This window comes from Platichthys flesus, chromosome 2, assembly GCF_949316205.1.
Source record: "Platichthys flesus chromosome 2, fPlaFle2.1, whole genome shotgun sequence".
NCBI lineage: Eukaryota > Metazoa > Chordata > Actinopteri > Pleuronectiformes > Pleuronectidae > Platichthys > Platichthys flesus.
Genome location: NC_084946.1, coordinates 4,512,432 through 4,525,467, shown reverse-complemented (window position 1 = coordinate 4,525,467; position 13,036 = coordinate 4,512,432). Strand labels below are relative to the sequence as shown.

General features: G+C 44.6%; 1 protein-coding gene across 1 annotated transcript; it reads right to left on the bottom strand.

Annotated features, from left to right (window-relative positions):
* Positions 1–4,252: 4,252 nt before the first annotated feature.
* si:ch211-117k10.3 (Krueppel-like factor 15) lies at positions 4,253–11,132 on the bottom strand. Its single transcript, XM_062394643.1, has 3 exons — positions 10,997–11,132; positions 8,732–9,919; positions 4,253–6,792 (listed from the first exon to the last, which is right to left on the bottom strand). The coding sequence occupies exons 2-3, from the start codon at positions 9,850–9,852 to the stop codon at positions 6,624–6,626; spliced, it is 1,290 nt and encodes a 429-aa protein (XP_062250627.1). The 5' UTR covers positions 9,853–9,919; positions 10,997–11,132; the 3' UTR covers positions 4,253–6,623.
* Between the last annotated feature and the right edge of the window lie 1,904 nt (positions 11,133–13,036).

Here is a 13,036-nt window from a genome sequence, read left to right as displayed (position 1 = left end):
CACATCCTGCGGGAAAATGATCAACGCACATCATGGTGCGGCGCACATCATGGTGCGGCGCACATCCTCGTGCTGGCGCACATCATCCTGCGTCGCAAATCATCACCGCACATCATCCTGCGTCGCAAATCATCACCGCACATCATGGTGCGCCGCACATCATTACCGCACATCATCCTGCGGTGCACATCATCCTGCGGCACATTTCATCCTGCGGCATACATCATCCTGCCGCGCACATCATCACCGCAAATCATCCTGCTGCGCACATCATCTTGCAGCGCCCATCATCCTGCGGCGCATTTCATCCTGCAGCATACATCATCCTGCCGCGCACATCATCACCGCACATCATCCTGCGGCACACCTCATCGCGCACATCATCACCGGCACATCATCCTGCAGCACCTCATCATGTGGTGCACATCATCCTGTGGCGCACTTAGTCCTGTGGTGCACTTGGTCCTGCAGCGCACTTCATCCTGTGGCGCACATCATAGTTCGGCGGACATCATCCTGCGGCACACTTCATCCTCCGGTGCACCTCATCATGGGGCGCACATCATCCTGCAGCACACATCATCGTGCAGCGCACATCATCCTGCGGAGCACATCATCACTACACATCATCCTGGCTCACATCATCGTGCAGCAGACATCATCCTGCTTTGCACATCATAACCGCACATCATCCTGCAGCCACATCATCCTGCTGCGCTTATCATCATGCGGTGCAAATCATCATGCGGCGCACATCATCCTGCTGAGCACATCATCATTCGGTGCACATCATCCTGCAGCACACTTCATCCTGCAGCGCACCTAATCTTGCGTCATCCATCACCATCTCCATCATTCTGCGGGGCACCGCACATCATCCTGCCACGCACATCATCCTGCCGCGCACATCATGTTGCAAATCATCACCACACATCATCGTGCAGCGCACATCATGTTGCTGCGCACATCATACTGCTGCGCACATCATACTGCTGCACACATCATCCTGCGGCGCACATCATCCTGGGGCACATTGGCGCACATCGTCCTGCGGCGCACATCCTGTGGTGCAAATCATCACCGCACATCATCGTGCAGCGCACATCACAGTGCCGCGCACATTATCACTGCACATCATCGTGAGGAGCACCTCATCCTGCAGCGCACATCATCACTGCACATCATCCTGGCGCACATCATCGTGCAGCAGACATCATCCTGCTGCGCACATCATAACTGCACATCATCCTGCAGCCACATAATCCTGCTGTGCATATCATCATCACAGCACCTAATCGTGCCGCGCACATCATCCTGCTGCGCACCGCACATCATCCTACGGCGCACCTCATCTTGCGGCGCACATCATCCTGCCGCGCACATCATCCTGCCACGCACATCATCCTGCGTTGCAAATCATCACTCCACATCATCGTGCAGCGCACATCATGGTGCGGCATACATCATCACCGCACATCATTGTGTGACGCACATCATCCTGCTGCGCAAATCATCCTGGGGCGCACATCGGCGCACATCGTCTTGTGGCGCACTTCATCCTGCTGCGCTCATCATCTTGCAGCGCACATTATCCTGCGTCCCAAATCATCACCGCACATCATCTTGCGGCGCACATCTTCCTGCGGCGCAAATCATCCTGGGGCACATCGGCGCACATCATCCTGCGGCGCATATCATCATCACAGCACATCATCCTGCGGCACACATCAAAGGAGGAGGGTTGGAACTAGAGCTAGAAGTTCCATCCCACATAACAGCCTTTTGATTAAATTTGTTATTCCAACATTTAACAATTCAGGACAATATCGATTTATGTAAGTGGGTTTGGATACAGCATTAAAGTCATGAGGTTATTTTGAGAAGTGATGGCCTATTTCAATGGCAAGATAAAAAAAAAAAAAAGAATCAACAGAAGAATACGGAAGCGTATTGCATTCACTTTTATTTTTTATTTTTTGGGGCCATTGTCTAAGAATTTCCGAAGATAATTATCCCAGAAAAACAGAATTTTTTTGTTAAGTGAATGTAATATGCTTCTGTAGAAGAAAGCTTATTTTAAGTTCTAAACATATTTAGGGTGTTTTTTTCTCACTTTCTGTACGTCCTATACATTATGCAACTTAAGCGATTACGTCATTTAGCGACATCTGGCGACTTTTATGACAGCCAATAGCTACTTTCCTTACTGAGGAGTTGGCAAAACTGGCTGTGAGGGACTTGCACACGAATAATGAATAAGGCTGTGCTAGGCAATGGTTCCTAACAAAACGAAACAGTGGAATAGTATTCAAGTTCTGGTGTTTTATTTGTTGCAACACGGTAGATGATTGAAGATGTAAAGGTAGGTGTTCAGGAGAAAAGGGCTAGCTGCAGTTGGAAGAAGTTAGTTAGCTAGAAGGCTAGCTCTTGGGGCTATGAGCTTTCTAAAACTGTGGAGCAAATTACTCCTTAGATTAGGCTACAAATAGGCCTGCTGCAAGTGCAGGAAGGTATTACTAAGGAAGGAGTGAGTCTTTAAAAAGACTGTTTATTAAGCAATGAATATCTGAATTATAGAGGAAACAAGAGCAATCGTACAAACTCTGCAGGTTGTCGTCTCAGTGAGGGTGAGCGCTGACCATGCCTTCAGTTACTTTTATACTCGGAAGCGTACGTGCAACTCGCGTTCAAATGATAACACACCTCTTTTGATTGGTGGATCAGGAACGAAACAGTATTTGATTTGTTTGTGTCTGTCCAGCCCCTAGCATTTCGACAACCAGTGACAGGTCGTCGGTCGTTTATTTTTTTTTATTTATTTTTTTTAAATATTTTTTAGCCCACACTTTGCCCCCCACTTTGAAAACCACTGACTTAATGTGTGAAAAAGAAAATGTTTACAAGTGACATTAACTTTCTATGGCCATAGGTAAAAATGTAAGACTATGAACCACACTCAAATAAATGTTGAGAAGTAAACATTGCAATATAAAGTGTTAAAGTGTAAAATCAAACAGAGATAAATTAGCTTTCATTTGTAGTTGTGATACAAATGAAAGCTAATCCACTGCTCAAAAAACCCCACTAACATCTGGTGATTGTCTGCAGTGTGAATGGAACTGCATTCTCTCCAGGGTCAAATTACTCTAAAGAAGACACAGTTATTTTTTATCAGCGTCAACTCCGAGGGGCAGAGATGGAAACAGGAACACAATGATTTGACAGGACAGCTAGGTGAGAGAGGGCGTCAGTTGTCAGTGCGCTTGTGATGTCAAAAATGACCCAGAGGGGTGAAAAAACATAGTATCAATCTCCTTTACAGACAATGACAAAGGAGTAAATGGCCTGTTTTAGTGTGTTTACCTGTGTTTAAAGAAACTGTGAATACCGCCTCATTTTGTGTAAACCAATATAGGCCCAATGTTTATTATCCTATTGCATATGCTGTTCTCCACAAACTGCTGAGAAAAGCATCTGGTTTCTGGTTAAATCTGGCTAAATGCTACACTATATTTACCAGGTAGTCGCTAGCTTGAGACACTTATACAATTGCAGTACTGTTGCATTCCTATTCTGCCTCACTATTCTGTATTGAAGATAACAAATGATGACAGTGGTGACAATGAACCAAAAAGATCAACCACCCAGCCATGAGGCCAAAACGATTGGCTAAAAGACGCTAAAACATTCTTTACATTACATTACATTACATTTAGCCGACGCTTTTAAACAAAGCAGCTTACAATAAGTGCATTAAACCATGAGGGTACCAACCCAGAACAACAATAATCAAGTAAGTACAATTTGCTTAAAGAAAGCCAAACTACAAAGTGCTAACATGTTGCACTAAAAGTGTTACTAAATATATAGTGTTTTAAAAAATTGTTTGTATCCAAGGTATAGTTGGAAGAGATGTGTCTTTAGTCTGCGGCGGAAGATGTGTAGACTTTCTGTTGTCCTGATGTAATTGGGGACCTAGTTCCACCATTTGGGAGCCGGGACACCAAATAGTCCTGATTTTGTTGAGTGGTGATGGAGCAGTGAGGGAGCAACAAGGCGGTTGGCAGATGTAAAGCAGAGATAATGGGGGGGGGGGGGGTGTAAGGTTTGCCCATTCGCACCATTACTTAACTGTACTACACTTTTTTTTTTTTTTTTTTTAATGTTAAATTTATGTCCAACCCCAGCATTAAATTCATTACAAACGCAAATGTTTCTGTCTTTGAATAACAGATATTTCCATTAGGCACCATTCAAATGAGCAACAATTTTATTAACAAAAGATACAGCATTTAATTTTTTGTTATTTATTTCTGCAAATAGGAAAATAGCATTTCTGGTATTCAAAAACAAACAACAACAACAAATACACAGGCAGGACTGAGACAGGAACAGAGAGAATTGCATGTTGAGCGAATACAGGTCTGGATGTAGGTCAGTAGATGCAGCCTGGGGAGGCTCAGACACAAAGAGCACCCTGGTTCAGACAGATAAACATGTCTGACCGTCTGTCCACTCTGAACAGGTTTCTACATTACTAAGCATTGTTGTATGAAAATAATAAAACCTAGTGTGTCCATAATAAAAGAGACAAAGAGAAGAGGATGGGTGCAATGTAAAAGACTGCACTGCTACATGCAAAAGTGCTCTATTTTGTTAAGTTCATCCAAAACCACATATTTGTTCGGGCTAAGGTAAGATTGCCATTAGCCTGCAGATGGTAATTGTAAGTTACGGTCACAGAAAGGTTATGTGAAGCTTTCGGTTATACTGTCTGTCTCTGAAGCACGTGCGGGTGAACAAGCACCAAAGTGATGAGTTCAAAGAACACATGATAATAGCGTCCGCACATCACAGTGGAGTTTACGCTTCCAGAGAAAATACGCTTTCCTGTTTTTGGCATTTTAAGGGTTCTGAATCATTTTTTAAGGAACGTCCATTGTAGCACGACGACAATTTCTCTATTTCCACGAAAACAAGTGCACTTGAAACCAGCAGATTCGGCTTAATGGTTAGAGAATTGGGAAGAGTGGGACTCCAGATCCCACACCATAATCAGCCTGACACGTCGTTGGATCAGACTGATCACAGATTGATCACGCTACAATCAAACTCACAAAACAGACGAGACACCTCTCCAGAAACACCACTGAATAGCTTAATGCACTGATCGAATATCATCTTTGATAAAAAAAAAATCTATATAATATAAAGGCTACAAGCTGTACACGTTGTCCTTAACGTTCAGTACACATTATATTGAGTATATGCTAATACACATGATTGGACAGATGTTAGCCACCTTTTCCAGCTGTTAAAAACTATTAGCTTTTCCTTGTTGCTATAACCAACAGAAAAAAAGTGTTTACAGTAACTGCTACTGTAAGTAAGAAAGAGCAGCACTTTTTGAACCATCGAGCACTTCTGAAACATGGAGCCAAAATACAATATACAGGCCGAGTAGCTCATAGGCCACGTAGGTCGGCTGCACAATGATTTCCAAGAGATTTTCTTAGAACAAACAGCTTATAAACTGTCACACACTGAGGGTGTCATTATTCATGCTCTCACAGGGCCACAACTGGAATTTCTGGTTTGGCTACCCTCAGCACGGAATCACAGTTCAATAAGAGCAGTCATATGGTAACTTTATCTTTAACAGTAGGATCAAGTGAGGTTTTGTTTTGCCATATGGACAAAGGCGTTGACAGGAAGTAGGGCAGACTGGGACTGAGCAAAGGCATACAAAGGGTCAAAACAGGAAGCATTGTGGTTGGACAAGTAAAGGCCAGGTTCGGATTTTTAAAAACATAAGAGTTTAGGGAGAAATATTCTGTGAGCATAGCCACAAGTTTAGTATGACTGAATCAATATCTCAGCTTTTACTCTTAATATCAAGAGTCACACTGTTCATTCAGAGTGAACTGTAACTCTGAAAATCTAATACTTAGAAGAGTATTCTAATGCTTTAGTCACAATTTCACCCCACAGGGATGACTGTCACGCTCTGACACATTGATAGCGTCTATCGCATGCCTTATGATTAAAACACAAGGCAAGATTGTGATGCTAAAGACAATGTTTCTCTTTAACGATACACAAAAGTATTGGGAATCTTCATCCGTGTGGACCCTGAAGTTTGGCTTCAAGACAGACGGGCAAATGCAAAAGTAGGAAGGAGATAATATAATTACAGACGCTCCCACTACTGTAACAACACCACCCTACACTCAACAGCACCTGGTGGTTTGGAAGCAGGAACAGTAGTGCAAGCAGAGGTGGAAAAAGAGGGTCTCTCTGTAAGACTTTCTCCTGCTATGCATGTTTTGTTTGATGTCTGTGTGTGTTGGAAGGCCAGGAAATCCACTTTTCCTGAGGTGGCTGTAGCTGTATAAGACGAGCTGCTCAGACCAAACAAGTGAAAAGTAAACAGCAGGGAGCAAAGGAGAACGCAGAAACAATGAGTGCGAAAACGGCAGTCAGCTCTCAAGATTTTTTCGGAAAAGTTCTGCCTGTGAAGCACCAAAAGTCCTGAGGGAGACCCCGACCCGAACCTGGTCATTAGCCATCCTGGGCAGACAGGGTGGGAGGGTGAGGGCAGGGTGCAGGGCCAGTTGAAGGTATCACACGGTGGATCTGATTATCCTGCTGGGCCTGGAGCCACGGTGGACCTTGGTGTGTTTGGATAAGTGGTCGCTGCGGGCGAACTTTTTTTCACACAGCGAGCACTCGTATGGCTTGATGCCGGAGTGAGAGCGACGGTGACGGGAGAGTTCGTCAGACCGGGAGAACCTGTCGACAAGAGCAGATGGTGGTGTAAGGAGAACAGTCACAAAAGAGAATTAAAAGGATGTTCACCAGCCATGCTGAGAGGTTAAATACAACATTTAAACATGGGTGAAAAAATCTGTCATTAATGTTATAGACGATAGTGTTTATAGAAAGTTGGATATTACTAATGGAAGCAATATGGGAACATTGATGATAACTGAAACTAACAGGGAACAGAGGTCCTCTACTGAGACTATATAAGGAATATGGACACTCAATATATATATTGGACTGGGTAATCATGTCTTTGGGAAACTGATACATATCGTTATGTTGTTTATGTTCAGGGCTGGGAACATTTCAATTAATTTGGATTTACTTTTATACAGATATGTCAGATTGTTTGGATAAATATGGTCATATAAATGTTGTTACCCCTTGTTAAGGAAACCTACGCTGCAAAGCATTTGATGTGGATGGGGATCCGAAAAAAATAATCAAATAAAGATTAAATTTCAATAGGACGTCCACCTTTTTCTGAAAACCATTTGAGTGACCATGTTGTGACACTTTCTATATATATTTAATCTCATCTGTTTAATTTTACATGCACTAAACTGGGATGACAAATGCCCCACAATACTAAACAGAATGAAAATGGTAGCATTCATAGCATGTATACTTTATGCCAAGAGTCTCACGGTGCAATGAAGGATACGTGAGCTACAGCTGACAGCAAATCCCTGATGTTGGTTTGAAATCTCCATTCATCACTCATCACATTGTCAACTACTTAATGCAACTAAATGCTGCAGAGATTTTAATCAGATCTTATGTTGAGTGATCTTTAGCTAAACTGAACTGAGTCTATATTAAACCCAGGGGAGTGTAACACATCAGTTTATCCATGGTTTACATTTATGACTATTCTGTCATTTAGTCATTTCTTTGCAGTAAGTTGTGTAAAGCCATTTTAGACAAGAACTCCAGAGGATGTCCAAAGAAAGTCCGTACTTTCATACATGCACAACACAGCAGGAGATTCTCCACTCAGACGTGTTCACAACAACACAGAAATCTCTGGAGAACGACCGCTCTACCCCTCAGCCACATCCAGCTAAAAGCTTTCCTAACATCTTTGTAAGTTGCTTCCATGTGTGTGAACTGCTTCTTTTATCCAAAATATTTAATGTGTTTTTTTTAGTTTTCTGTCTCTCATGGCAGGATCCCCTGCTTTGTTCTCACATCGGTTTATTCAGACATTCTCCAGGGTATTTACTCGGGGGGTGGCAGGAGGAACTCCAGAGAAGGTCCAGAGCCATTCTCACATGCAGCTCTCCAGGATCTAGAGATTCTCTGGAGTTCAGGGGATGTCTGAAAGGTACACCAATGCATGGGCTAGCTAGAACATGGGAATGATATATGTCCCCCCTTAAAATAACCATTACTGCATTTTCACTGAATGATTAATTACATGTTTACAATCGGGCAAACTCATTAAAATATGCAGTACTTCATTATGGAAAGTGGCATTAGAATGTGCCTGAGCACCCCCCCCCCCCCTTTGAATGGCTACTTTTTCCCTCTAGCTGTGTTCTTCTCATCCTAGTGGAAATCCTTGTCATTTTCCTTGGTAACATCATTTCACTGGTGCCTGAAACAACACAACTCAGAATTGCAGGCCCTTCCATCAGTCAGTGGGAAAATCTCCCTATAACTCACTGTATTCCTTAAAAGTTCCACTGTATATACTTCCGGTGGAGTTACTGGCTGAAAGGAAAATATGATTTCAATTGCGCAAAATCACCTGAAACAATTGTCAAGTTTTGGTTTTCTTAAAATGAAACCTTTATCTAGCATGCGCCTAGATGTAAATTAATCCTTAAAACTGAAACTTCAATATTAACCCTTGAACTTTGTATCAACTGTTAAACAGTATATTTCACATTATGTCACATACCTCCAGCCACACTCAGGCCAGCTACAAGTGTAGGGCTTCTCTCCTGTGTGCCGGCGGAAATGAGCCTTCAGATGGCTGCTCTTGGTGTACATCTTCCCACAGCCTGGGTGGGCGCACTTATGGACCCTCTCTGTAGGAGGCACTCTGCTCACCCGAGGGGCCATGGCCTTCAACAGGCCACTGGCCTGGGCCCCAACCCCAGTCAGACCCATAATCTCTACAGTCCTCATTGTGAGGGGCAAAGGGGCTATCTTCACATACTTCTGGTCAGCTGACTTGAAATCTCCACTGTTTAGGGATAAAATAGTGGCGGGCCCGGAGGGCACCTGGGGGGCCAGCAGGGTGACGTTTTGTCCTGTGGCGCCCTGGAGCCCCATGATGAGATGAGTGAGCCAAATGCTGTTTTGGGTTGCGGGGGGAGAGGCTGCTGGGGTCTGAGGCTGGGCCAGAGGTAGGGACTGGAGCTGGAGAACCAGCGGAGCACCCAGGAGCATGGAGGGGGTCAAGCTGGATGGCGAGGGGGTTACTTGGGCAGAAGGGGATGGGTCAGCTGGGCTGGGGCTGGGGCTGGGGCTGCTTTGCTCATAGGGAGGTGTGTTTGGGCTTGAAGTGCAATGGAAGGCACTCATCCCTTCTTCACTGCAAGTGTCAGAAGAGGAGGCCGGGGGCGTAGTGGAAGATGGAGAGTCACTGGAGCTGCATGGGAGAGGGCAGGCCTCCTCTTTTGGGACCATCAACCCCTCTTTGACCAGCTCCATCTTTTCCCTCAAGAACTCTTCTATGTCCTCCAAGGTTGGGGAGAATGGGGAAGAGGGGTCAAAAGAAAATTCTGGCAGATTAGGGTCCTGACCCTCAGGTTCCTCTTCTTCTGCTGCCTCTAGAAAAATATGCAGGCGAGAGCCATCATATTCATCTTCCTCCTCCTCCTCATCTTCATCCTCTCCGAAGCTGGGGCTGTGCGTGATCCACAAGTCCCCTGTCTCGGGGCTGTCGCAGGAAGCCAAGCTCGCTCCCTCACTGCAGGCTCCGTCTCCCAGGCCGAGGGAGCACATGCTGTTGCTGTTGCTGTCCCTGAACAGGTCATTCTCCAGACTCAGCGTTCTGCTGCTGAGAGACACCATTGATGCAGGCCAAACACAGAGGAGAGGATGTTGAGGAAACTTGAACCAGAAGCCGAAGCACAAAAACCTGCACAGGCAACATCAAGAAAGGATGTTATTAACCAGCCAAAGGTATTGATAGAAATTGACCCTAATACATGTAACCCTCTGCTGTGAGTTAATTAACAATAAATTACTTCTTTAAAAATCAATAAAAAAAAAAACATATCACATGATGGTGAATATGTCACATGACAGGGACATATCATCAGTTGTGTCCTTCGGGTGTGTCTTGCTCAGAGCATACAGAAATGATGGGAAAGGAGATCAAACTAGACCAGAGAATAATGCCCATCAGCCGCTGACATATTAACCTGTGGGCCCCTTCAGAGCCACGCTGCCACTTCCAGGTCGTATGTGATCAGAAATTATTTACTAAACTCTGTGGTGATTTGATCAAACACAGCTTATTATGAAATTATGCAAGATTTTGCACAAAACAAACTATTATGATTCATGTCTTAAATTAGATATTAATATGGGCCACTTGTACTAAGGTCATTTTAATCGCAGGTTCCCAATTATTAAGACTTTTCTGTTACTACCATGTGGTAAAAAAAATGTCTAGACAGATAGATATTTCTCAACACAAATTACTTGAATCAAGTTAAACTTGAAATAGCTGGCGGACCCCTGTAAGTGTCTCAGGGTCCTCTATCAGGTCCCCTGACCTCGAAAGGGCAGCAGATTCCAAACAGAGTCCAAACAGAGTCCACACCCCCTGGTAACATCATTTCCATGGGCTCATGTAAAGGCTGTTTGTTGCTGCTGTCAGACCGCCAGGCACATGTTGCAGCAGGGCCTCGCACTCCAAAGTGCGTGGACCAGGCGCTGCACAAACACGGCCCCGCACTGTGACGCACCCAGAAACATGTGGGGAGGGAAAAGTCCCTGTGAGGAACGCATCGGCCCGCGGAGAACCACAAAACGGTGTTTATAAAGGAGGCGCGGTCGAAAACGAGGCGATGCACCTGAACCCAAATGCGCCTGCACAGGAATCCACGAGCCTCAAGTTCGCCTGGGTCATAAAACATGATCTATTTATACTCCTCCGTCTCTACGGACGATCCAAGCAGGAGGATCCCGGACATTTGGCTCAACCTACCTTGCGCGGCTCGGCGGAGGAACGCAGCGCCGTCGATCGCTCGCTGTATCTCGGCCTTTCTTTTCTCCTCCGTCGTGTTATTGTCGTGGCACGCTCACACATCCCGTCCTTGCCACGGGTCCATGTTGGCATTCCTTCTCCCAGCGTCACGTGACCGCATCGCTGCACAACTCGGAGGCACGGGTCCTGTTCCGCGCATCTGATTGGCCGCGCGCAACGGAGGCTCGCCCTAATAGGCGCGCCCCGATTGGCTGCCGCTCGGTAAAGTCTGACTGCCATGTGTTTATGGTGGATTGCAGTGTGCAGGATACAATGTGGTCTATTAATGGCGTAAACACACGTGGGGGGCAAAATAATGGAGGCACCTATTAATGTAACAAGATAATGAATCGAAGCAGCATCCAGCCTCTCAATCAGAGCAGCTTCAAAGATCTGAAAGCCTGGAGAGGAAGTGCACTCCTCTGCTGGTTGTGTCTGATGTTTGCTGCTGAGCTCACATTCAGAGAACCACTCAGACGTACAGCATTGATTCCCATGAGGGTTTTCCGCCTTCCTCCAAATGTAAAATCTACAAAATAATGCCACATTAGACCAAACTTCAAAGATGACTCATCAGCCCTGTTTTGTTCAGCTCACATCATGGGATCTCTCCTGAGGCAACAGCTCAAGTTGACCCAGTCAGTGTCCCATGATGTGGTGAATGACGCTCAACTGCAACAAGCGAATGTTTTTAACATATCAAAATGGAAAACAACACAACACAGTCTCTAGTGTGTTTTTATGTTCATGAAGTAAATCAGTCACTACAAAGCGTGTCTTTTCCAGAGTCTCTGTTAATGGGTCAAGTATAACACAGTACACGTGAAAACAAACTGACCCACAACATTCATAAACATCACCCGAACATAAACAAAAAACAGTTTAGAAGACACTTTGATGTGGGCTGTGTTTATTTGTTTATGCATGTACAGTATATGTGGACTAGAACTTATCCTTTGATATTTATTATTTATACATTATTATCTGTTTAAACAGCAGCCTCCTCATTTGGATGTTGCCTGCGGAATTGTATACATCTTGTATAATGCAAACTAAGGGGAGAAAGTGTTGCCGAAAACAATGTACGACAAGTTTTTTAATTCTATATTGTGTTAAATTAAAACTCAGTTTTGACCCTTGATCCTACCACAACATCCCAAGACTAAAGTCACTTTATGAAGCAGTTGATCAAGTTTCCTCAAACCAACTGCCATACATTGGGGCTTTTGGGTGTTCTGAGGGTCCGGGGCCCTCCAGGTACCTGCCCACTCTGCCAGGTTGGCGGGGCAGCCTAATTGATGCTACGTCTCTTGATTCTTTTACACTTACAGTTCAGATCAGTGAAGAGGCTGTGGATGTTTTCTTTGCTTTGACTGACAGCAGTTTCCCAAGAGCCTCTGTAATGAAATGGTACGGCCTCCCTAAACAATGGCTCAACTGGAGACTGGAACATACTAGAGAGGACACCAAGACAATAGATGTGCCATGAAAAATAAAGACTCTTTCTCATTTAAACCAATCATACTCAGATGTGACAAAAGAACCAAGTGAGTTGGAGATGTCAATGAAAAGAAGGAGACAATACTGATCCTGACATGTAGGTCGCTGCACCCAGCTCGTCACCCTGGACTACCTAAGAGAAAGGTGTAACTGCACTATAAGGAAATCCAGACTACTGGACTGTTGAAAACCTCCAGCTCAAAACTCAAATGACAAACTATCTAAACTATCCCCAACAAGAGGATAATTAAGCAGTGTCCCCCTTTTTCAATGCTTTTCACAGCTTCCACGCCTCTCTTATCAGATTGTTGAGACACTGGTATAGGAAGAAAGAGAGAGAGAGAGAGAGAGAGAGAGAGAGAGAGAGAGAGAGAGAGAGAGAGAGAGAGAGAGAGATAGCTTGGTGAATCTTTCCATGTAAACCAAGGCATTTCCGGTTTAGACTGTTCTCTTGGTCTTTGTTGATGCTCTGCAGCTACTTCAGAATAATTTCTTGTCATA